General features: G+C 36.3%; 1 protein-coding gene across 4 annotated transcripts in view; it reads left to right on the forward strand.

The window, feature by feature from the left end:
* Window positions 1-26,970, forward strand: part of CHD7 (chromodomain helicase DNA binding protein 7) — a 191,545-nt gene that overhangs the window by 118,800 nt on the left and 45,775 nt on the right. For all 4 annotated transcript variants that reach the window (XM_038579376.1, XM_038579377.1, XM_038579378.1 and 1 more), the window contains 6 exons: window positions 1,830-1,971; window positions 7,641-7,778; window positions 8,818-8,883; window positions 15,424-15,479; window positions 21,767-21,881; window positions 25,399-25,482. In XM_038579376.1, coding sequence (XP_038435304.1) covers window positions 1,830-1,971; window positions 7,641-7,778; window positions 8,818-8,883; window positions 15,424-15,479; window positions 21,767-21,881; window positions 25,399-25,482 — 601 coding nt within the window. The remainder of the gene's footprint in view (window positions 1-1,829; window positions 1,972-7,640; window positions 7,779-8,817; window positions 8,884-15,423; window positions 15,480-21,766; window positions 21,882-25,398; window positions 25,483-26,970) is intronic.

A 26,970-nucleotide genomic window follows, 5' to 3' on the forward strand; every position in this document is an offset into this window, starting at 1 on the left:
TTTGATAAAAGAAACCACAAAACACTGCAGCGCAGGTGTTGAGAATGTTTGAAAGCTGATTGAGGGAAGCAGATGGCTTTAGTCAGTGGCATCCAGCCAAAAGAGCAGGTGCTGGTCATGTGACCGCTGGTTACCAGGGTAATCTGATTGCTCTTGGCGTGCAGATGAAAGGAAAGGGGCCCAGCGTTCAGCTGTAGTATTGTATAATTTGTGGCAGTTAGAGCGGAAATAAATGCTGGAAATGGAGCCTCATAGTAGGGGAGACTTCTGTCCATGTGTAGCGTAAACACTAGGACAGTTGGATGAGGAACTGTTGTATGGATTTTTTTTTTTTAATTTTAAAAAATATTATTCTTTCCGTGGATCTTTTGGGGACTTAAAGTTTTTAGGACAGCACCTTTTTAAAAAAAATTTAAATAAAAAGAACTCTTTAAACCTAACTGCCGTTGACTATAATCTTGAATTCTTTGTAAGTTACTTCCTTATGTGGCTATTTACTATGCTAAAGTGTTCACAAAATAAAAACAGGAGCTGAGTATTTAGAAATAACTAGTTTAGGATTACCAAATATTTTATTTACTCATGACAAAAATACATTTTAGGCATGTGTGGATACTTTATTATACTAACATAATTTTGAAATGTTTTACATGATGTGCTTTATTTAAATAAAAGCATAGAGATGTCTTGGCGTCTTTTGTAGTAGCTGAGGCTGAAGAAAATGCTGTTTTCTGTCAGCATACTTTTCTGGAATTTATAAACTTCAATAAATAAACTTTTTAAAGGTTTTTGAAATACATCTTGTTTTCAAATATATTGGAATTTTAGGCTTTCTAGAAATAGTAAATGTAAATCATTAACGAGGTTAGATTAATCGTTGGATAACATGATAATATTAGGAAATGTTGGAGCTGGTTTGGAAATTGGAATGGAAGTTAGCACTAAATGTACATTTTAAAAGAACATCAAATAAATGTCCTAAAGGTGATGGTAAACTTAAATTAAAAAATTTTTTTTCATAGAGTTCATTCATGCCTTTTGACTTATGTAACATTCAAATCCTATTAACGTTTGACAGAAACATTCTATGGAACATGCACTTTAATTATTGGGGTTGCTTTGCTATATTTTTGTATTTCAGAGACCTAGCTTTTGAAAGAGAGGCTATTGTGACTATGTCAAAAAAAAAAAAAATGCCTAGCACCAAAATAAAGCTTATGTTAAATTAAGAAGACAGCATTAAGTAAAATTATATAGAACAGGAAATTGCCATATATTTTGTTATATTTTAAAAGGCTTCATTGGATAATAATGTAGCTGGATGACATAATAGAGGACACCTAGTAGTGTTAGTTATAAAAAGGACTTAAATAGGAGTATTTAAAGCTGCAAGAGACACAAAGAAATGATCATTATAGTCTAGTTTCCCTTGACATTAAAATTAAAAAAAAAAAAAAAAGAACCCATAACATTCTGCACCTTAAAAACTTGATAATAAAACTGCTTCTTAATCTGATTTTTCATTATGGCTTGGTGTGTTGGCAGGGATTTTGCATTGTCTAGATGAGGAAATGTACTCCGTGTGGTGTTAGGAGTTTTTGCATGAAATTTCTTTTTAATTAGGTCAGATATTTGCCAAAGGTCATCAGTATGGGGTTTGGCTATAAAAACTTAATTGAGAGTGCCATTTAACTATAAACGGCCAACATGCATCGATTTATCAGTTGTCATTGATACTTTCGGGATATTAATGTGGGAAATATAAGGCATGGGGCATGTGGAAAACCTCATTAAAAAGTGAACACTAAGTGATCCACTTTGAATTCTAGTAATAAGAAACCTGATTCAGAAGCAAGTGCTTTGAAGAAAAAGGTCAACAAGGGAAAAACAGAAGGTTCTGAAAATTCAGACTTAGACAAAACGCCCCCACCATCTCCTCCTCCTGAAGAAGATGAGGACCCAGGTGTTCAGGTAATACCATTATTCTGATCCCGAGCCTTGGTTATTTAGCATGGGTAACTTTAGCCGCATATCAAGTACACTAGACCTCCCCTGTCTTTGTTATAGAGCTGCTTTAAAGGTGGCTTTATTGTTGTCTGGAACATTATATCCACAATGGTGAGAGCTGGGGGCTGACACGAAGTTAAACCCCTGACTTCTTGGTTTTGTCATCTTTGACCTCACAATAAATAAAACTGAGAATCTTCATTTATTTCTGTAAATGTATCCTTCGATGTTGATATATGTATGTATATATTTGTGTTAACATGTTGTTGATGTATTGGTTCATTTAAAGCTGCTTTCATATTTCTGATTTTCTCTGGAGTTTGGTTGCTTGTCAGTTCTTTTATTTTACAGAATAAAAAAAACCAACATGTAATCTGTAGCTAATCTTAAGGTTTCTGACATCTGATGGCCAGAGTTGGGATGTATAGTCATGTAATAAATAAAGTTTCTGTGAACAAGTTAGTGACTTTCTGGATGGTAACAGTGCAGAACTTTTCAGTGTTAGATTCTCCTGACTTTTGGAGAATTTTGTAGGAAGAAGTTGAAAAACTGAAATAAACATTAGGAATGTAGATTCTTGTGTGTAAAGCATCCTGCCTTCACTGATTAGACTATAAGGTAAGAGGCCCTTACACGTGACCGTTAAAAATTATTTCCTTGTTACAGTCTCTGGAAGTGTGCCAGTATGTTCCACTGGGATGGCTAGGAATGTCACTTCAGTGAATGACATCTAAGTTATCAAGGAGCAGTTACCGAGGAGTCCTGTTAGAATCGCAAGGCAGCCCCTAACAACCTGCTTGTCTTTTTCGGAGTCTTCAGTCCACACTAAGTACTTTGCTACCCATACCTCTACCAAGTCGCTTAAAAGTCAGAAAAAAAAGTACAGTTGCAGCTCTATTTTAAAGAATTTCAGATAGGTTTGGGGTTTTTTGTTTTGTTTGTTTTAAAGGTTTTAGTTTTAAGTAATCTCTACACCCAGCGTGGGGCCCAACCCCACAATCCTGAGATCAAGAGTCACTGGCTCTTCCAGCTGAGCCAGCCAGGTGCCCCTGTTTGTTTGTTTTTTAGTAGAACTCCTTGATGTCTATAATGTCACGGAATGGCTTAAGCTAAGAGGGCCCGAAAGGGAGAGGAAAAAGAGAGTATGCGTGAATGAATGTGGTTTGGTTAGGTTCTGTAACTAACTTGTGATGCCGCTGGCCGTTTGGGTGAATTTTGTAATTTCCTTTTACACATCACTGTAAAGATAGGAAAGGTAAGTAAACCTCTTTTTTTTTTTTTTTTTTTTTTTTAATGGCTTTGGGAATTTTAAACTAAAATATTTGAATGATCTTAAAGTTTATTTTTATGCACAGGGGTGTTTTCTTCTGAATCGTGTTTGCTTAAACCAGGGCCTTTATGACAATAGTATTTGGACATTAAATAGATTTATCCACACAGGTCAAGAAAATTCCATTTTTCCCTCACAAATAATGCTGCTGTTTCTTAAAAGTATTTGTATTAATGGAGACTCAGTTGGACTTTATGAAATACTGATTTTTTCCCCCTTCTGCATTTCACTTATAGAAAAAGGCTAATCTATTCAAATAAACATCAGTGCATCCTTTCTAATTAGCTAGTGCATAACTATTATGGGTTCAGTACCTAATATAAGCAACCACACAAGAAGATCTGACTTTGAAGGCAAATCTTTCTGTGTTCCTGACACAGGAAGTGATGCTGACTGCTGTTTGTTGTTTCTTCCTGTAGCATATGCATGAAGGGCTTACAGTTCTTATGTTCTGTGATTGATTTGTTTAAACTATTAAATTCCGTATAATGTAAACTCAAAATTGTATCTCAAAGTACTACAACAGAGAGACCACGGAAACACATTTAAATCTTCCCTTTGGTATAACTGTGTTAACTATGTGTAACTTTTCTAAAATAATGTAAGTTTATCAAATTGACCTATTATTTTAGTCTCAGTTCAGAAGTTTTGATTTATGGTTTATTTTCTTTTTTAAAAAAGTTTTTATTTTTTAATTTAATTTAATTTTTTTAAGATTTTATTTATTTATTCATGAGAGACACAGAGAGATGCAGAGAGAGAGGCAGAGACACAGGCAGAGGGAGAAGCAGGTTCCATGTAGGGAGCCTGATGTGGGACTTGATCCTGGGCCTCCAGGGCCTCCAGGATCGTGCCCTTGGCTGAAGGTGGTGCTAAACCGCTGAGTCACCCGGGCTGTCCTAAAAAAAGTTTTTATTTATTTATTTGAGAGAGAGAAAATGAGCAAGGGGAAGGGCAGCGGGAAACTGAGAAACAGGCTCCCCACTGAGCGGGGAACCTGATGCTGGGCTCCATCCCAGGACCCTGGGGTCATGACCTGAGCCAAAGGCAGATGCTTAACCGACTGAGCCACCCAGGCGCCCCAATAAGCTTTTTTTTAAAAAAGTAGTTTTAGGTTTACACAAAAGTATTTGTATATGCCAAAGGCAGATGCCCAACCTACTGAGCCAGCCAGGCACCTCTTGAGTTATGGTTTAAATGGAATGCTTACACTTTGTTTTGATTTTAAAAAATCTTTCAAATAATAATAGTTTAACAGACCATAATAGAAGTGTATTATGTAATGAATTGATTTTATGTTGGGAAATGGTAAAAGGAATCTCATTACCTAAAATAAATGAACTTAAGATCACTATTGTTTAAAAGGCAGAAAGCCATAACAACATGTAAAATTTTCAGGAAAAATTTAGTTCTAATTGTATTTTTGGTGTTTTTGCTCTTATGAAGTGACCGTGTATCCACTACTAACAAACCCCATCACTGTTACATAGATTGATAAACCAAAGTTGATGTGAGAACAAACTTCCAGAATTAAAAAAGTCCTATCCACCAATCATAAAATTTCTGTTTAAAAAAAGAAAAGCTTACTGTTTTATTGTACTGGAACATTTCTTCAGTAGGGAGATTTAGTGTATAGTGGATTTGTGTTAGACTGTATCTGAGGGTGTCTAGTTACTTAGGCTGGAAGCATACTGTGACATGGCCCCAACCAGGGAAACCTGATAAAACATCCAGATGCATCACTGATAACACTTCCTCCTTATAGTAATGACAACAAGATGAAAATATAGATTAGCCCATTTCAATTTAGTTAAATTGATAGATTAAATGAAATACAGATTTGCTAAATCTTACCAATTAAAATACCGTTACTGATAACAACCATTTATATCTTAAGGAAATTGACAATTGAGAAGTGGGGAATGGTTAAATGGGCACAGGAGCAGGAGTTATTCTAGATCAGCTTTGGGAAGAGAGAAGGGAAGCTGTGCAGGGTATCCTGGCCTTGTAGCATCAGTACTTTGTGATTTTTTATTATTATTATTATTATTATTATTATTATTTTGGAAAGGTGGAGCTAATTAATGATGACTTTAAACCTACTGATTTCACTTTGCATTAGTATGGACCATGCACTGTTCTAAATGCTTTAAATGAATTGTGTTATGTGATCTAATTCCCTAATGGGATCTTCACAATATACTTATGAGGTAGTTAACTATCATGAACCCCATCCTGCAGATCGGGAGACTGAGGTCCACAAAACAATATGTCCAAAGTCACATAGTGAGAACCTGGGCCAATTCAGAGACTCCGCACTCACCTCCAGGGCCCCCAAGGTCAAATTGCCTCCAGTGGTGTGGGGGAGGTCACAGATAGCAGAACCCCTGCTGACCTAGAATTGGTTCTGGGGCAGGGCTGACTAGGAGGATCAGAGGAGGAGCCTCTACTCTGGACCATGTGCTACCCTGTGGATCTAAGCCACTACAAGTTTATTAATAAGAGGTTACCCCACATACCTTGAGCCAGAAAGGTGCTTTGCACCTCTGCAGTCCCGACTGTGTAAGATCAGAGCTCATAGTCTAAAACAACTCATTTGATGGTCATACTGTAGCAAGTTTGTGTTGTAAGCTGCCTCCCAGCCCCTCCTGAGAGCAGAGAGAGCAGAAGTGCGATAAAACAAAACTCAATCCATCTTATCCTGCGCTTCCATGGTCCTGGCTTAAGCTGCGAATATCCTTGCTTGCTCCCCCTCTGGTCTGCATGGTGGGGTGACTTGCCTCTTTGTTTTACTAACGAACTTTAAAATTCAGAGTCTCTTTAAAATGTTTTATTTCATAATTCTTAGAAAAAAGTTCATAAGTGTTACTTTCTCAGTATTTTTATTCATTTTGAGTGCTTCGTGAACTCCTCTGTAAGTTGTAATCTTATATTTATCAGTGATTTAAAATTTACCCATGTCATTTTAGAGTTGTGTTAGATTTTATCAAATACACATATTAACGAAAGGTGATTTCCTCTTGTTTTTAATTGACAGAACTAATCTTCATCAAAAAGGTCTAACAATACAGAACTGTTTTGAGCAAAAAGTGTGTAAATCTCTTCCTGCTCCATTCACTTCACTCCCTAGAATTAATAGTTATTAACAATTTGTTGTGTATCTTTTCAGGTTTCTGTTGTTGTTGTTGTTATTGAAAGTATATACATATACCATTTCTTAGCAAATATTCCTGTAGTCTTAGAGAAGTAAACGAGACATTCAATGTCCTTGTTTTGAATTTATGTATTGATGAGTCATACATACAAAGAGATGCACAAGCATTTCTGTTATCCTAAATAGAATTATAAGCTGCTTATTATTATGTGACTTGCTTTTTATTTTACAATTTATCTTGCAGATCATTCTGAAGATATAAAAGTTTGGGTCTAAAAAACAATTGAGATATCTTGCAGATATTCTCAAGATATGTTATGTACCTTACTAGAAGTGCAATCGCTAGGTCAAAGGGTGGGCATTTTTAAACTTTTGATAGACAATGACCATACTGTCCTGCAAATTGGATTAACCCAGTCTTTTGTCGTTGGGGTGGGAGGAGACCATTTTGCTAATAATCTTACTAATACCAGCTATTACCAGAACTTTACATTTTAATCAGTGTGGTAAAAAATTTAACTAAAAAAAGTAAAATTAGTTTTCACATTCACTATAAATTCTGCCATTCAGTCTTTCATCTCCTCAAAAATTTTAAGACTATTGCCAAGATTAAAATGCAAACCTTTTATTTAAATGGTCCTCTGAAGTACTATATCAGTATTTATATAGAACTTTGTAATTTACAGATTATCTTCTAATGCCTTCACTTTTTTGGATCTTTTATTATTATAGGAAAAACTTAAAACCTACAAAAGTAGAATAGTATACACTGCTATTTACCTATCATCCAGCTTCTATATAGCTTTCACTTCTGAGCGGTGCACCGCCTGACTAAAGAATCAGTTGTGTCATTACTTCCATTCCCCAGCTGAAGATCTGGTAACTGGGAGTGACGGAGCCTTGGAAGTTCCAGACACCTGACTCCAGATTCCACCCCATTTCCGTTATGTTCACTGCCACTGCGGTTTCTTATGTGATTTACAGAGTTAAAATTATCAGCTTTTCGCTGAGGTTAATGTAAAAAAAGAAAAAAATATATATATATATACACACACACACACATACATATTGCCATCCTGAAAAGTTATAAAGAGCGTCAGTGATGGCTTCTTAAACTTGCTTTGTTGGATTTGTTTGTTTTTGTTTTAGAAGAGACGTTCCAGCAGGCAGGTGAAGAGAAAGCGATACACAGAAGACTTGGAGTTCAAGATTTCTGATGAGGAGGCAGATGATGCAGACACTGCTGGGAGAGACTCCCCCTCCAACACCTCTCAGTCAGAGCAGCAGGTCAGCGGCCCTTCTGTGTGGTTCTCACGTGTCTTGCACAAGGTGGACTAGAGATTGAATAGCTGGAAGCCTTGGACTCTGAGTCGGAGAACATTCATCTACTATTGGCTAATGTACTGTGGGATATTAAATGTTTAGCAGTAGCTTTTAGAAAGCCCTGTTTGCTGAAATTTATTTTTATATGATCCTCTGATACATAATTTGACACAGTTTTGGGGAATTAATGGCCTATGTTGAGGAATAGTCAGAGCTAGGATGCAAGGAGGCTGAATTTACCTCTGAAGAATTCAGGGCTGTAGCTTCTGGGACTTTAATAAACCACTCAAGCTTGTCTCCCGCTGTTAGGCACCGTCAGAACCCCTTTATGAAATTACTGCCTTGTAGTACCCAGCAGGGCATACTTTATTCTCTGTGCAATGTAAATGATGGATAAAATAGTTTGTATAAAATATGGCTAGTAATGTTGGATTGATTATTGTAAAGATCTTTTTTTTTAATGCTCTTTTGTTACCATTACTGTACTTTAGTTAACAAACTGGTAACCCATTGAAAAGTATATTAAATGCCATTTTTTACTTTATTTGGTAATTTGTGCTATGTTAAGTTGTTATATAACATTTTATGTGACCAACATAGATAAAAGCTGCCTACAATAACAGAATGATGAGTATATTTACCCCATGGGTATAGATGAGCAAAAGTTATATTTTTGACTGCTATCATGCAGAGATTATTTTCTCTTGGCAGCTGGAGTTTCTGAATGTTCTCTGGCTTTAGGGACCCATGCTAGTCCACATAATTAAACCACATAATCATGAAGTAATAAACACAGATCTTCCTTTGCCTTTCTAGAGAGTGAGAGTCTTGTTCTTTTCAGTCATTATTTCCCACTGGTGACTTTGTACCCAGTGATTTAAAGGGTATGAATTTAAAAGGGAGGAAGGTAGATGTAAAGGGAATGATTTCTTATTTTTATAGCATGGAATGGGATGGTTTCCATTTGGGTTGATTGATTCTACTTTGGTTTTGTTTTTTTTAGGAATCTGTTGATGCAGAAGGTCCAGTGGTAGAAAAAATCATGAGCAGTCGTTCAGTAAAAAAACAGGTAAGCACCACTTGGAGTGATCAAAACCTATGGTATATGTATGACTCTTAAGTTATTTTTTGCCTTATAATTTCCATTAAAAATTCACTATTGTAAAACAAAACTCCTGGTGATATTTCTCATCCTGTCTGATTTATTAGCCAAATATAAAACTATGAGCTATTTAGCTCCAAATGAAATTGAAATATATCAAGCAATCAGTGCTTTATGACACCATTTAGAGTAGACAAGGAACTCAAAAATCGCCAAAGAAATTATAAGCCTTTTAGAGTTATATGCTGCCTCTTTCATAAATACTATTCATAAAAAATCATAAATGTGAATTTACCTCTCCTTTCCCTTAGGAAAGTTCCCTGCCTGCCCCTGTCCCTGCCCCCACCCCAGGATGGAGGTTTATCATTTTAGTGAGTAGGTGTTTTCTCATACTTTCCATAACATTTCTTCATATCCAATTAAAATATTTCTTAATATCTTTTTTTTTTTGTCAATGCAAAGGTGAACTCCTGAACTATTTTCAGTGTAATTTCTTTTCTTTTTTTAAGATTCAGTTTTTTTTTTAAAGTAATCTCTATACCCAACATGGGGCTTGAACTCACAACTCTGAGATCAAGAGTCACATGTTTCACTGACTGAGCCAGCCAGGTGCCCCTTCAGTGTATTTTTTGAAGATAATATGACTTATTCTTCAAAATTAGTCAAAATTTATGTTGATCTGAGGTGAACTCTAAGTACCTGTTACTACTAGTCTGATAGCTTTGTCACTGAAGAACACATATAAAGTAGTCTAGTACTGATGGAGAGTCCCTGTTTCATCCCAACCATCTCTCTTTTGCCAGTTGGAGAAAATGTTTTATTTTGTTCGAAGAATTACATAGACCTTGAGCTGCACCTCTATATTCTAGCATACAATTTCCAGTGTCCCTAGAAGTGGTGTCCTATGGATATAGGATGCCTGTCTTTCAGCTTGAATCATTGTCAAATGCAGTTCTTATTTGCTTTCCAGGTAGGTGGAAGTACAACCTCATTGCTCTGATATGTAAAATAAGCTGCTTCCTTTTTTTGTTTGTTTTAAAGTGAGATGTATGCAAAATGTGACTTCCCATTGAAAGAGATGAGGCATGGAGGAATCAGTGAGACCCCAGATTTATCAAATAGGGAACCTTTGCTCTTCAGATGCAATTGTCGAGAGACCCTTGAAAATGGTATTACACCAGCAGGGCATTTCTCTTTACCTTTGTTGCAGTACTGTTTGCTTTTCTGTTGTGTTATTCAGAGTGTGGATTTTTTTATCAGACTCTACAACTCTAGTTCACAGGAAAATAATCAAGAATGGCATGTCAAGATATTTTGAAATTGAGCGTAGGGGATGGGAGTTATATGGAGTGGCTATCTGTTGACCCTTTGAACATGACAATTTCCTCTCTGATGAATTCAATGATAAAATTTCCACCAAATTTCCCACCTGTTTAAGCAGAAATGAGCGCTATTTAACTCATTAGAAAGGTTGCGTTTTTGTCCTGCTAATGACTTTAGAACTGTTAATTTGTGAATTGTCAATATATGGTAAAATTTAAATACTTGACATGCTTTAAAGAATAATCCCCTTCACAGAATTGAAGTGACTTGTTGGAGTAAATAGCATGTGGTTTGGATAGGATGTATTAATTTTCATTCAGTTGATAGTGCTTCAGCAGGCATACTCAGCAGGTTTGGGGTTGCAAATTATAATTAGCTCTATTATTCAGAGCTACTTAGACTATGCATTACATGGGACGTTGCTTTTCCTTTCTGCTTTGCCCACTTTACAGCTCTTTTTTCTTTTCTCATTAGCTTTAAAAGATAGGTACCCATGGTTAGGAATAGGTATTGTTATCATTTACAGACAACCGAGGTTATTTTATCATAGGAGATTAAAAATCACTGTAATTTTATATGACGGTGGAGTTTTTGTGGAGTTGGTGAATTTTAGGATGGAGAAGATGAACGGAAGAATTGGTCTGGGCAGGGAGGTATGCCTTGAGGTGTGATTTAAAGTAAGGATGAGATGTATAGCTCATTGAAGTGCTTTTACATTACTGGTTTTCATAAAGCGCAATAAAAAGTCATCAGAACATTGTAAACATTAGCAGGTACTCACTTTTCCAATTGGTAACGTTCTTGAAATAGTTACTTTAGTTATCAGCTCTATTAACATTGGAGGAGAGTGTGGCAAATAGAAACAAAAGGAAATTTGAGATTTTCCTGTGGATTCTAGCTATGCCTGCTGGTCTGTGTCCTATTACCATGAATAATTGAAGAAGTAGCTGTGAGAAGGTGCCTTTATCTCCGCCTGGCAGCACTACAGTAACTGCTGTGGGCTCTCAGAGCCTACCCTACACGGTGCTGACACATAGTGGGGACTCAGATAATGGTTTCCAGAGTCAGTTGACCTCATCACTGTAGCCTGAGAAGCGTTTCTCATTGTCATGGAGTCATGTGGACACAGAGCTCATCTGGCAGGGCCTGCGTAATGCTGCACCTCCTGTTAAATAGGGCTAGCTCAGGCCTGTATGTTGTTCTAAACTCACGTTCAAGTGTGTGAGTCCCAGGGAAAGGGCTGTAGATGATACTCGTATTTGAATTTTAAGGTAAATTTAAGAATGGACTTTTGGATTGTACAATTGTTCATTCTTTTGTTTTCTGCATTTAGTCCATCATGTAGCCCTTTCTGCTTGGAGCCATCCGTCCTTGGAGAATAGTAATTCAAATCCTTTTTGTATTAGAAGGTCAAAAGTAGTTTTAAAAGTAAATTCTGGGGGATCCCTGGGTGGCGCAGCGGTTTGGCGCCTGCCTTTGGCCCAGGGCGCGATCCTGGAGACCCGGGATTGAATCCTACATCGGGCTCCCGGTGCATGGAGCCTGCTTCTCCCCCCTCTGCCTGTGTCTCTGCCCCTCTCTCTCTCTCTCTCTCTCTCTGTGACTATCATAAATAAAATAAAAAATAAATAAATTCTGGCTATATTCCCTGGAATTCTTTTTTTTTTTTTTTTTTTTTTTTAGGTTATGCCATGATATATTTTCTTAAGAGCTTATTTAAATTCCAGGGTATTTGTTTTAATCTTCTTTAGCCAAACCCACTAATAACAACAACAAATAGTATGTAAAGTGGGCAGAAGTCTTCATCACATTTATTATGTCCTACTTTCTCCATAAGTGAACTGTGATTTGGTATCTCTGGTAGAGAATAGAGTAGGGTTGGGTCAGAAGTAGGAAGTGATTCATACCTTTGCTTTATTGATGTCTTTATCAAGGTGCTTTCTCTTTCTGTTGTAAATTTTCTAACACTTTCCCTTTTGGGGAAACTATAGTTTAGCTTTGTTTCTCCAGTGTGGCTGCTTAATTTAGTAATAGAATGCTTAGGGAAGGTCATCCATTATTTTTGGCTTCAGGATTGCCATTTACAGATAGAATCCAGGTGGCCAAAGGAGTTGATTTATTGTCTGGTTCCTGTGAACGATGGGAACAAGTATGGCTTAATATATTTGGAACTTTAAATTTCATATGAATACTAAGGATTTTCATAGACTAGCCTTGGGATCTAATGAAAAGATATACACGTTTCTCAAAAATATTCTATTGAACACATAAAATTACTGTAGAGGGCTCTCAAATTTAATAGTAGTTGTCCAGAAAATAAATTTGCTGGTTTTTTGTGTATGTGCAAGCACACTTGCATTCATGTCCAGAACTCTAGTGCTTGGAGTCAGTTATTCATTAGTTATGCTCATTATAGAATGGTGTCTGAAAGTTGGGACATGAGGATGGATAATTGTTGGGACTGTTTCCAGATATCACCAGAGGCTGGTCAAACTGCCATTTATTTATTTATTTATTTATTTATTTATTCATTCATTCATTCATTCATTCATTCATTCGAGACAATGAGAGAGAGACAGAGACATAGGCAGAGGGAGAAGCAGGCTCCATGCAAGGAGCCCGAAGTGGGACTCGATCCCGGATGCCAGGATCACGCCCTGAGCCAAAGGCAGACATTCAACCGCCGAGCCACCCAGGTGTCCCCAAACTGCCATTTAATGAATAATTAAAATGGTGTTCCCAAAAAAAAAAAAAAAAAAAAAAAAAAAATAAAATGGTGTTCCCGAGGGCTAATGAATTCACATACTTTTGTTAATTGTTTTGCTATTAGTAAGGCAGAGGTCAGGAAGATCATATGTATATGAAACAAAAGGTATAAAGCAGCTCTACTCACAGTTCTAGGGGCAAGAAGGTGATCCAGTATGTGTGGTCACTTCATCAAAGAACAGGCTTATAATTTGGGACATCCAGAAGAAACAAGCCTTAGTAGAATTCTATACCAGATCCAGGTGGTACTACATGAAGCCTTGGAACCCAGTTGCTTCCTCTCAGACAGCTCTCGACCCTCTTGGTAGACATTTCCATGGCGGGTTCCTAGAGGAATAGCTGATCATGATAAGAAAGTGGGTATTGATGACAGTCAAGAGACAGACAGTTGATGGCTGTGAGTCAGAACTTTCTGACCACAGGACTGAGATAGGATGAAAACTATCCGTGGTGTTCCAGAGTAGATCCTATGTGCTTTGGTGTCTGCTTAGAAATTAGGGGCTGGTGAGACTATCTATTTAGAATATGATGGAAAAGCCAGTATAGGGGGAAAGATTGGGAAGAAGGAAATCAGGAAATAAGAGAGAATAGAAATGATAAAGCTTGGTTTTTTGTTTTTTGTTTTTTTACTACCTCAAAGATACATAATTTTGAAACACTTTCTGAATTGAAAGAAATATAACTAGCATTAAAAGAGTAAAAACGGTAGACGAGACACTTGAATTCCATCCTAGGATTGGATTTCACGGTAATGCTATGACAAGTGTCAAAAGGTCTAGGCTCATCCTGGCTTTCCCTTTACCCTGGTTGTCTTCTGTCTTGTCATGGCCTTTCTACCAGAATCTCCAGTTCTATGCAGAGCTAATGTATTTCAAAATGACTGCTGAAATGTGTGAGTGGAAGAGGTAACATTGGGTCCGAAAAAAGTAAGGTGGGGGCTAGTTAGGTTGTCACTTGAATTGACAAGAATTTCTCTCTAAATTAAATCAATTAATTCCAGGCTTACGTTGCTGGCTCTTGATGGTACCCAGCAAAAATTCTTTTTTTCCATTTTTGACAACTAAATGTTTGGGATAGTGATGGTGTCCTGTATATATTGTTTAAAAAGCTATTTATGGTTATGACCATTTATATATCATTAGATCAGAACCAGATATTAATGGGCTTTGACTACGCTCATAAATATCCTGTCTTCTAATTGCTGAGGGCTACACAGGTGGAAAAGCATTTTAAAATTTGATTGAGGAGATACGTGTGAGAGTTTCAGAGAAAAGTTTAAGTTCACACAGTCTTTGATAGTAGTTTGAAGATTAGGGATTGAGGAAATTGTAGCCTCTCAGAGCAGAGCCTGTGCTAGCCTGTCATCCAGTATAGAAGTCTTTGCTCTTTTGTTCGTCCTTTACCATGTTCCTACTTGCCTTAATTTTCTCCGCAGCATCTCTGAGGCGGCTTAGCCAAGTGTGACCCTCGAGGCAGGCTTGGGTGCTCTTGTAAGAGTGTAAAAGCAATCCCTAAACATCTGTAAGTGGTGTTTATGTTCTACGTCCCTGATTTATCTGATCAAATGTTCCAGGAGAAAATTACATACTATGACTTGTTTAATAGCCTAAAACCAGAAGGGAAAAAAAAATATTGAAAGAGATACCTAAAATATCATATGAGTGGTATCTTCTGCTGCACACACTGCAGTAGGTGGGATCAGGGGAGATGGTGTAGATAATCTCACCACCGAACTCTTGATTTGGCTGATGCATATCACGATTTTAACCTTAACCTAAATGTAGTAGTTGGAGTGTTAATTTTATTTGGCTGCTATGTGTGTGAGACATCTTGTCTGAGAGATTTTAATTGTACCACTGAGTAAAACTAAAACTGTGAATTGTGATGCACTGATATTACAGTGTAAGAACAAGGTTTAGTTTTATATGGTTTCTTGTTTAGAGTTATTAACTATATGGAGGAATAAATGTCTTTTAAATATTTTAAAACATTACAAAACCCACAATGTAAAGTTGCCATGAGGCAGCCAAAAATAATACATATGGCATTCAGGAGAGCAGTTGCTAATTGGCTGCTGCCTGAGAAAATGGTACACTTGGCGTCTACTTAACACTGTGGGTTTGGCAGAGAGCCAAATTTGGTGTCAGGTTGTTGTGAATGAAGCTGCATGTGGTTAGGGAGGAGTTAAAATGATTCATGTCTTAGAAGCTATAGCACATTGAGTAGCTTGCATGGGTCTAAGCGTGTTAGTCTTCATCTCACTGGCCTCCTACTGCTCGCAATGTGCTCATCCTTACAAGAACATCAAGCACTGCCTTTCTCGTTCCTGTTTCGTATTCCTGTGGGAGTAAATCACTACTTTTGGAATATTCTAGTAGTTGGTGTTAAGTATGTGTCTGAAATTTTCTTTTGCTGCAGAAGGACTCTGGAGAAGAGGTAGAAGTTGAGGAATTCTATGTGAAATACAAAAACTTGTAAGTAAACTGTGATTTTTTTTTTCTCTTTTAATTGGGGGATATATTGTCAAAGTCTTAAATAAGGATGTAAGAAATAATTGGAAAAATGAAAAAATAATTGGGAATTGGGAGATTTGGGTATGGTTTATTTCATGCTTTGGAGGCCATTGCCTACTAATTTTTGTATCCTTGGAATTTCATAAATTTCATTTTTCTGGAAAATGTGTAATTGGTAGAAAAGTTGACTAGCTTTCATGTATAACCAAGAAATTCTTTTTAGAAGGAATACAGCCTCATACAATAATAGAAAAGTGAGTAAAGTCATATTTGCCTGTCCTTTGAGAATGAATTTTACTCTGTGAGGCCACTCTCCCTCCTCTGGCTGTGCATAGGATGCCAGGCACTTGAGATGAGATGTCTCCTATCAGGCGAAGGCTCTAGAAAATTATGACATCATTCACATATTGAAATGCAGTGAGCTGTGATTTTGTTTGTTTCTGTTTAGTAGATTTGAATTGCAGAAGTTTTAAAAACTGAAGAACTCAGTGAGTTGTTATTCTTTATTGTAGGTATAGGACCAGACACATCTTGATGAGGCCAAGTAGTTATGAGGATCAGTAGTCATCCTGCTAAAGTCATCCCATCTGCGGCCTTTTTCTAGTTTAAGCAGTAGTCACAGAACAAGGACAAAAATCTTCATGGATAACATAAAAATTAAGTTTAAAAATGTCAAAGCAAGGAACTCAAACCCCATATTAATAAGTTCTAGAGTTTAAAGAGAGGCTTTTGGGAGTTGCTGTTCTGACAGACAGCTGTTCAGACAGCCTAAGAAAATATACCGTACTCTTAGAAAATGAAAGCACTGGGCCCATGGTCTCTATCATTCTCCCTTGTTGCAACTGCCACTGTGTTAATAAACTAATGTAGTTTAAAGTTTTGCTCATAAGACCTTTATTGAGTGAAAAGATGAAGAAGTCTCTTGTCAGTGTTATTGTGGGAGTTCAGTGATATACAGAATACAGCGATAAAAAAATTCTCGGTTTGTATTAGATGGATGTTGTCATCATTTTGTACTTAGAGCATTATGACTGTATACATGTGGAAATTGTACATATGACATGATTTCATATATAGCCATATAAGGGAAGCGTCAGCATAGGTAAGGAGGAGATATAAGTAAGCCAGAGACAGTTCTCTGGTAGATTTATCAAATCACACACAAAGCAAGAAATTTAAGTATTGATTCCCACAAAGTGGCACCACTAGATCAGCATCCATTCAAATCAGGATGTGGAAGTGAGGGCTTGAGGTACTTGATTCATTTGTGACTAGGTCCCACTGCCAGTCCAGGAGAGACCAGTCATCCTTCATCGGTCATGTGAGATGAGGCAAATGTAGTTATAAAGAAGAGCTTTTCTGTCTGATATTATTGAGTTCTAAGAGAAATTAAAATTTCCATAAAATTAACAGTTCCTGTCAACCTTTTATTTGACATAATTTCAAATTTATAGAAAAATTACAGAACTGGTATAAAGAATTCTTGTTTTCCTTTTTGTAATTGTAAAAGTATCTTCTGGAAAGATTTTTGAGATTCTTAAATGTGCTAATGGTTACCAAGTGGTGATTTACTAATTCTATCACCCATTCTAAATGTATTAGTTGGGTTTCCACTGTAAGGGAGAATTTGGCCTAAATCTGCTTCTTTGTAGCTGTGTAGACTTGCAATGTCTTATTTTTATTCAGTGGGCCATAATTCTTTATTATCATATCATTATTTACTTTGCTCACATCCCAGATTTGGCCACTGGGAGCCCCTTTAGGCTGGATACTGTTTCCTTTTGCCTTGTCCCCATCCTTCTTTGAGCACTTCCTTACTTTCTGGCAGCAGAGGATATTCTAATCTCATCTTGTAATTGTCCTGTTTAAGTCCTGGAATAGGTTATTTATCCAAAGAGACTTGGTTGTTTCTATTGAAGAATGGCATTTAGAAACCACCATTTGAGTACTAGGTGTACGCATTGCTGCAGGGAAGTCAGCACTTCAGGGGCCTGTCAGTAGATAGAGCTAGGTGGGCCACCTGCTCGTGTACATGCATGTACACACATGTGTATAAGTATGTGTGACATACACATATATGTTACATGTACATGCATGTGTTTATTATATATACACATCTCTGTGTACCTACCTATCTACTTACCTAACAATGATGAAAAACAATGCCTATAAAGGGGGAGGGCCTTTATAACAATTGTTCTGGCTTTATTTCAACAGCACTGCAGGGTTCATTCTGTCCTTTCCCCTTCTAATAGTAATGACTCCCTTCTTCAACCAGGAGAAACCTGGCTCTCATTATCTCTAATATATTTGCTTAATTGTCAGTCTTAGAATATACAGGAAGTGTTTTCCAAATTACTAGACCATATTTTTGTGAAAAAGAAGCCTACCAACTATAAAGTTCATTCAGTATTTGTATGTTTATTTGAGAGAGAGAGAGCATGAGCAGGGGGAGGGCCAGAGGGAGAGGGAGAAGCAGACTCCTTGCTGAGCAAGGAGCCCAACATGGGCTCCATTCCAGGACCCTGGGATCATGACCTAAGCCAGAGTCAGACCCTTAACCAACTGAGCCACCCAGGTGCCCCAGCTCCCCATCATTCTTGTTGATCTTATTTATTTTCTTTTTTTCAAGTTCATGAAATAATCACATGGTTCAAAAGTCAGAACTTCCACATAAGGATATTCAAAGACACATCCTTTTCCCTTTCCTTCCACCTCATTCCTACTTACCTTCTCATCAATCCCAGATTTATCCTTTCTGTAATTTTTGGTATGAACACACAGATAACATATATATATGTGTGTGTGTGTGTGTGTGTAAATATATATACATAAAATATTTTACATATAATAAAAGTATTATTTTCTCCTATTTTCTTACAAAAAATAGCAACTATCAGTACACATTTTCACTTTGCTTTTTAATAATACTGTATTTTGGCAATTATTCAATATCAAACCATAAGGTCTTCTTCACTCTTTGTTACTGCTCCATTTCATGGCTGTGTCATCACTCATCCAAATACATCCTGTGCATGTGGGCATGTAAATTGCTTTTGATATTTTATAGTTATAGATAATGCTACAGTATATATTCTCATGCCTATATATTTTGAGATTGTTTTAGGCACAGTTAGAGGGTGAAATCCTAGGAATGGGATTGATGTATTCAAAGGCAAACATATATGTAGTTCTATTAGGTATTGCCACATTCCCTTCCATAAGGGTGTGGCCCTTTGCCTTCCTACCAACAATATAAGAGACCATCTGTTTCCCTACAAACTTTCCAGTGTAGTATGGTAGTTTCATTTTTTGTGAAAAATTGTATTTTGCTTTAGTTTTTTTTTTTTTCTTAATTTGTGAACAAGAACATCTTTTCATTAGTTTAATGGCCATTTTTATATCTTCTTTTGTGAGTTGTGTCATCATGTCCTCTGCCCATTTTTCTGTGTGATCTGTTGCAACTATGTTTTCTTAGTTTCTATTATCCTTTGACTTTATATTTTTATTGCATTGTAAATTAAAGAAATTTTTTATGTATTTAGATTTATTAATATTTTCTCTTATTGTATATGGCATTTGAGCCATAGCTAGAAAGCTTTTCCCTACCCCCAGATTAAAGAGGAACTTGCCATGTTTTCCTCTAGTACCTGCATGGTTTCATTTTCTGTGTGTAGGTGCTTGATCTACTTGGTGTTTATTTTGGGGTATGGCATAAAGTATAGTAATATTTGGTTACTATAAAATTGGTTCCAATTTTATACTTTTCCAAATATTGTTGTTTTAGCACTATTATTAAAAAGTCCATCTTCATCCTGGCAATTTGAGATATGTTCCTTATCATGTCCTAAATTTATATATTTATTTGGAACTATATACGTACCTTTTTTTTTTTTTTTTTTAAAGAGAGAGAGCAGGGGAAGGGCAGAGGGGGAGAGAGAGAATCTCAAGCAGGCTCTGCACTGGGCTCGATCTCATGACCTTAAGCTCTTGACCTGAGCCGAAATTAAGAGTCAGGCATTCAACCCAGGTGCCCCTGTACCATGTTTTAATCCCTTGATCTGCCTTTCTATTCATGAGCCAGTAGCATGCTGTTTTACTTATAAAGGCTTATGGTATATTTTAATGTCTAGTGTATCTAATTTCCCCTAAAAACTTCCCCTTTTTAGTGTTTTTCTGGATGTTCTTGCATGTTTATTTGTATATATGTCAGTATTAACTCACCTAACACCATAAAAATGCTTCTTTATATTTTATTTATATTTATATTGTATTACATTTACGAATTTATGATTTATGATGGTGAGTCATGCTCTCTAAAAATAAGGTTGTCTTTCTAGTCCATTCAACTCTATTTTTGTGTATTTTAGAAGGGTTTTGAATATTTCCTTATACATTTCATACATTTGTAAATTAAATACATTGCTAAGCATTTAATGTTTGTTGATAACATAAGTGGTTTTCTCTACCATTGTATCTTCTGATTATTGTTAGTGTAAATGGAAGCTATTGACTTCTGTATGTTAATTTTATATCCTGCTACATTGCTAAATTATTTCATTTTATTATTTGAATGAGTATTCTAATGGATTATCTAGGGTTTCCCAGCTATGCAGTTATACAGTCTATAAATAGGGGTAGTTTTACTTCTTTCCAATTATTGCCCCTCCTTGTTTTCTCTTGTCTAATAGCATTGGCTAGTGCCTCAAGTACAATATTGAATAATAGTGGGGGTGGTGAGTATCCTTGCCTTCTTTCTGTTCTTAGTGAGAGCTGTGGTTTTTCTCCACTTAGTAATGCAGAATCACTATCCAAAAAATTACAGCCCAGTTTACAAATGAGAGAGTGACTAAATGCCTATGTCCACCTCACAGCCACACCAGTGGTGCTTTTAAAGGCATGTACTGCACCTTAGGAAAGACAAGGGTGTTGACTTACACAAATGTCTTTTTCTATCCAATAATTAGACTAGACTAGGTTATTTTTATAGTATTTGTTTCTGATAATATGCAGTAGCAGGTTGCACATTATTTATTGGAAATTGAGAAAGTACTTGAAAGTAGAAAATAAAATACTTGGAATCTTACCACCCAGAAATGATCATTATTAACATTTTGATGCATTTTCATCTAGGCTCTTTTCTCTGTGTGCATGTGTGTACAGGGTTTATATCAATTCATATCCTACAAGGTATATGTATTTAAAGTCCTTATCTCCCTCAGTCAATTGTAGAAGGACTAAATTAGTCCTTCCTTTTGCATATTATACTTTACATAAATATAAACGATATAATGCTTAATATCATAAGCCTTTTCCATGTCATTGATCATTTTTGACAGATTTTAGAATGGCTGCATAATTTCTAAGAGTAGTAGTACCTTGATTTTGAAATAGGCACATATTCAGCACCTTATTTCTTTTTAATGTCATCACCAGAAAGAGGAATAGGAGACAGGCTATCTGGGGCAGGGAGAGAATGATGGTACAAAAGAATATTGAAATAGCAAACCAAAGAATGTCAAAGTATCATAAAATGTTAACTATATACCTATAGTCAAAGGGAGGGTGAGAGTGTTCAAGTTGAGGTTAGAGAGAACAGCTGTGCTTGGAGCAGGCCATGGTGAGTATGAAGAGGAGAGGACTTGCCCAGTGTGAGGACTAGGTAGACAGTAGAGAGGGAAAAATTCACAGGGGTCCAAGAAACATCATTTCAAAGCTCCTGGAAGAATGAAGCTGGGAGGGCAGAAATTGATCAGGGGCTGGTTGGGGTGTGGGTGTTCAGAGAGCAAGTGATGGTTCTTTTCTCTCTGATTGCTCTAGAAGGACTAGGTTAGGTTTACCAGTGCTGTTTTAAATTTGAATTCTCTTAACTTGATGGAAACCTTTTATTTCTCAATTAATGATAAAAGGCTCAAAATGTAAATTCATAATTAGGGCCACCCTGTAGTGCTAATTGTTTTGTATTGAAGTGTAATCCATTCACTTATGGAAACAGCTTGTTAGTAGGTCCTTTCCTCTTTTTAATGGGAGATAAATAAGAGAACTGGAGGCTTAGGATGGAAGACAAATTCAGGCACTATTACTGATTTTTTTTTCTTATTCTCAAACATGAATAATTGTATTGAATGTTGATCAGCAGTCTCAATAAGTAGGTAAACAGCTTATTTTGTTAATTATTTAGTTGATTTTGGGGGGGAATAATAAAATTATTTTCTACATGTTTCAAGTATATTATTTTATTCTTTTAGCTCTTATCTTCATTGTCAATGGGCATCTGTAGAAGATCTGGAAAAAGATAAGAGAATTCAGCAAAAGATCAAACGATTTAAGGCAAAGCAGGGCCAGAACAAATTCCTTTCAGAGGTATGAAATACCCAGTTAATTTTCTTAAGTAGTAACTTTCTTAAAGTGTTTGACTTTTGAATTTTAGTTTAGCAAATGGCTAAGAAAAAAAATAGTTTGCCTCATTTGGTGCTGTTACATACTGGTAACTGGTTATTGCTAAAAAAAATTTGTAAACAGGAAATTTCTCATTCTTCCTGTTGCTTAGTCTAGAAGATACTGGTCCTTATATTATGTGGAAATATGATGGTATCATTAAAATCTTGTAATGAAAGTATAGTTAGCAGATGGTGAAAAAAGTCACTGGATAAAAGTTCTATTAAGATTTAGTGAGTTAAAGACTCTATAGTAAGTATTAAATACAGTTTCTAGAATGTCAGTTACTTCTACTAAGGAAAGTATGTGGCAGATTTCTTTTGCTCAAGTTAATACCCGATCACTAAACTCATCTTTACTAATGATGTGTGCCATGTGGTATTAGAAGTTGGTATAATGTCTTTGCCTGTCTCCCTTTATCCTAAATTATCGATGATGAAAAAGGTAACCATACCTAGGGCAGGGAAGGAAATCTGCATTTTTTAAAAGAAGTTCCAGATTTCCCCTCCAACATAACTTGATTGCATTAAAAATGCTTTTGCAGACTGCTTACTGGGGTCTCTGGACTTTTGCTCACCAATTTGGTTTCACTTACAGCCTCAAAAAGATAAAAGAGAAACCTTCACATTGAAAGATTAAACTTGCTGATTTATTAGTTTCCCTCTCCATAAAGGAGTTAACAGAATGTAAACTGCAAAGAAGTGTGAAATTTGATGCAAAATAATGCCTGTTTAACAACCTACTTCGCACCCCCACCCCTTTTTGGACATGAGGGGTGGGGATGGAAGAGTGTTCAGTACTTTTCTGTCATAAAATCCTTATAATCTCAGATGACAAGTCTGTGGTCTCCTGAAGTCTGATTTCCATGCTCCCAACAGGCAGATTGTAAAGTTTGTATTAGATGGGTGATTGGGTGGCAGTGGTTTTATTGGACATATGTCTGCATCACCACCTTTTCTGATCCGAGTATTCAGCTTCCCTGCAGTGCAGTAATTAACACTGAGGTGGATTGGAGTTACTCACATGTGTCTCTTTTACCTCTTAGAGAATATTTAAATGATTTTTTTTTAAAGGGCAGATTTTAAGAAAATACTTAAGATTCTATTTTTTTTGTGACCTTCTTAATGAAACTGAAGTTAAGTGTTGGTGACAATTCGGCAAGTTGAAATCATTAGCTTTATTTTAAAAAGACACCATATGTTCTTCTGACCTTTTCTTTATGGATCAATGTAGGGAGAAGGAAAGAGGGCAGTGGTAGCTTCCCCCACCCCCACCATCCTTAAGTCCTGGTTCTGTTTATGAAATTTATTTGGACCTTGTTTGCTGGTGTCAGCTGCAGTTCAGGGATTTGTGCCTGGTCCTACCTATGTAGCCTTATCTATTTGGGTCTATCTATGTGAATAACCTATTGCTACGGTTGAAATATATTATCTTGAGTGGTAACTTGGCAACTAGAAATCTTAAGTTTTGTCCTGAGTGGAAGTAGCTAAACTCCAGTCTGAAAAGATGATCTGAGGGCAAGCACAAAAAAGATAGCAACTCTCTTCCTCTCTTTCTCTTTTACACACAGACACATGCACACTCAGGCACACACACGGACACACACGCCCTGGTTTCAGGTGTTCCATGGTGCTGCTGCTTTGGGATTTTTAATTATGACTGCTTTTGCATTCTTTGTTTCACCTAGGCATCCTTTTAAGTCCGCTGTACCTAAATCTCTGTTCAAAGTGGAAATTGCATCCCATGCATGATGGCCCAGATTATTCTCTGGGAGAATGGATGTGTTCAGGAGTAAGGTTAAGGATTTTAATTCATCAGTGAAAGCTGCCATTTAAGAAACAAGGTGTCTTAAAAGGAACTTTTATCATCAAAGTTTTAATGGAAAGTTTTAGTGTTCATACTATATAAGAACAATGCATACATATTGTGTACCTAAACCTAGATGCTTTTGACGAAGCCAGTGCATTAATACATTAACATTTTAAATGAACATTTAGATGGATTTTTTGCACTGTTCAAAGGCATTTCTCATTTCTTCTTCATAATTTTGTGTTCAAAGGACCTAAACCACACTTTTTGTTTTGTTTTGTTTTTGTTTTTTTAAGATTTTATTTATTCATGAGAGACACAGAGAAAGGCAGAGACATAGGCAGAGGGAGAAGCAGGCTCCCTAGTGGGAGCCTGATGTAGAACTCGATCCCAGGACCCCAGGATCACAACCTGAGCCAAAGGCAGACACTCAACCACTGAGGCACTCAGATGCCCCCAAACCAGATGTTTTAAATGGACACAGTAGCCCAGAGAATGTTTGCTATCCTTGTGACCAAACAGCTTATTTTTTTAACCTGCATTTTAGAAGATATGAACAGTGTTGAAGCGACTTCTACTATGTCTTGTAGAAGCTTTTTTTTTTTTTTTTTTTTTTTAAAGATTTTATTTATTTATTCATGAGAAGCGGGCTCCATGCAGGGAGCCTGATGTGGGACTCTATCCCGGGTCTCCAGGATCACACCCGGAGCTGATGGCAGTGCTAAACCGCTGAGCCACCCGGGCTGCCCTTGCAGAAGCTTTTTAATGCAGTTATGTTACTGATAAATTCATCTCTAGGCACACATAATAATGTATCTTCTGTTTTCTAATTTGCCTGATTCTGACTTCTTTAAAGTATGGCATAGTCTGTAATTTCCCTTTGAGCCATATTCTGTTCTTTTATAAAGAGATGACCTTGCAAGGAAGTTAGTATTACTTTACTTCGTAAAGATTGTTAATACATTGGCTAAATAACCCAATTATTTAAGCCTCATTTCTTTATTCTTTATACTTTTAGCCAGATGCTCTATATTCAGTACAAATAAATCATTAGAACACTTAGATTAACGATAAGACTATATTCAGATGAGGGTACAGATTGATTGGCAAAGACAACCAGATACCCTAAACTGTTCACACTAAAAATAGGAAGCTCACTGGTTTCAGTATTTTTTAGCTTTTGAATAGCATTCTGTAAATGATGCTGTAAGGCCTCAGACAACTCCAGTAGTTATGAGACTCCAGTAGCACTTAACTTTGCATGGCTCTGAGACTTTATTGCAAGCTGTAGTTTCGAGAATGCTAAATGCATTGCATGCCATAAGCCTTTTGGATTGCTCATTAGTGAATTGTAATTTCACACTTCATTTAAAATATTCTTAAACATTCTCTCACAGTAAAAAGGTTTCACACAGTAATTAAAAGACCCGGTTAACAAAGTCTGAGAAGTCTGATTTCCTCATGGGGAATGATTTTGCTAAATTGTAGCATTTCAATTAATATAATAGAATTTGCCAAATATAAATTTTTATTTTTCTGTGGCCCCCAAAATATTATTGCCTGGTGAAAAGTGGAATAACGTTTACTCTTAGGAATTAAATGCACATTTTAACTTTTTTTTCCTTTGGTGCAGATTGAAGATGAGCTTTTTAATCCAGATTATGTGGAGGTTGACCGGATAATGGACTTTGCACGTAGCACAGATGAACGGGGAGAGGTAACAGAAGATCATTTGTATTAGGGGGCAGTGACTCAGACAGCTTATGTGTGTTTACAGAGAATGATTATGGAATCCTAGATCAGGTCCTGGTTCAGAGCGTTGGATTGTGACACACTTGGTCTAAATTTAACTGAAACTTACTATTAGTTTTATGACCTAATAGTGCTAAATGTGTTCTTTGCTTAGTTTGAGAGCTTTTTAAAAGAAATCAATTTTCAATACGAAACAAATACATTGGCACTTTACACAATTTCAGAATATGATCAATTAAGAATTCAGTACAGTTTGATATAAACGTATTATGAAGCACAAATTTCCCATACGTAATTAAGAGTGCTCTTGTAGAAGAATGGAATTAAATGTTATTTAACATTGTACATCCATAGTGAAGTTGATGAACCTCATTGAGTGTGGTGTACAGAGGATAATGTAAAATAATTCTCTTTATGAGTTCTTGGCATTTTCATGTTGCTTTGCAAAGCCCTGTGAGGTTGTAAAGGATGGTTGATTGGGGCAGGAAGAGTCAAGACCAGTCTAGTGCCTTCCTGACCATATTGTCTTGCTAATGATATATATGCACCCACTATGAGTTCTGTCATTCCTGGCTTCCTTGTGTAAATTAAGTTTTATATAAAAATGTTTAGAACTTACTTATCTAGTGAGATTTGCAGTGAACTCCCATTTTTTTCCAGACTGTTATCATGAAGTCTATGATGCTTCTGTATCTATAATGTGATATTTACTTTTCTAGTTTTACTTAGCTGTACTTAAAAGAAGATTGTTTTATTGCATACTTACACAGTACAGTGAATGTTTTTAATATCACAACGAGGTCAGTGTGCTTTAGTCTTGAAGTGAAGATTGACAGACTCAAGTATTTTCTAGAGGAAAGATAAGGGAAATCCTGTTGATCTGCATTACCCAAAATATTTTTTCTCTGATATACTAGAGCTCAAACACTTTATGTATGTATGTATATATGTATGTATGTAATCTGTACACCCGGCGTGGGGCTCAGACTTACAACCTTGAGATCAAGAGTCGCATGCTCTTCCGACTGAGCCAGCCAGGTGCCCCTCAAACACTTTATTTTAAAGCGATTAGATACGAACAATACCTCTCTTTAAGAAAAAGGCAGAGATACTAATACAGACTGGTTTCTTATTCTTTAAGAAACTAATTATATAAATGTATTATAATGATTTACCATATAAGTCTGAATCAGGCATCTAATAAATGATTTGTACAGATAGGAATAAGGCTTAAATTCAGCTGTGTTACTAACGATTTCTTTATATTTTTGGCTTTGGAAAATAGCAATGAATTTAGGTAAAAGTTAGCTTGTTCTGATGATACCCAGTAATATTATTTCTAATTTACACTTGATACCATTAACTGGGATGACTGTAACAATTGTAGTTTTAAATAAACTTCTACCAACTCAGTTCTTACTGTTGCTGAGGTGTAGTGTCTATCAATAAGTAA

Source organism: Canis lupus, chromosome 29 (genome assembly GCF_011100685.1).
Source record: "Canis lupus familiaris isolate Mischka breed German Shepherd chromosome 29, alternate assembly UU_Cfam_GSD_1.0, whole genome shotgun sequence".
NCBI classification, from domain to species: Eukaryota; Metazoa; Chordata; class Mammalia; order Carnivora; family Canidae; genus Canis; species Canis lupus.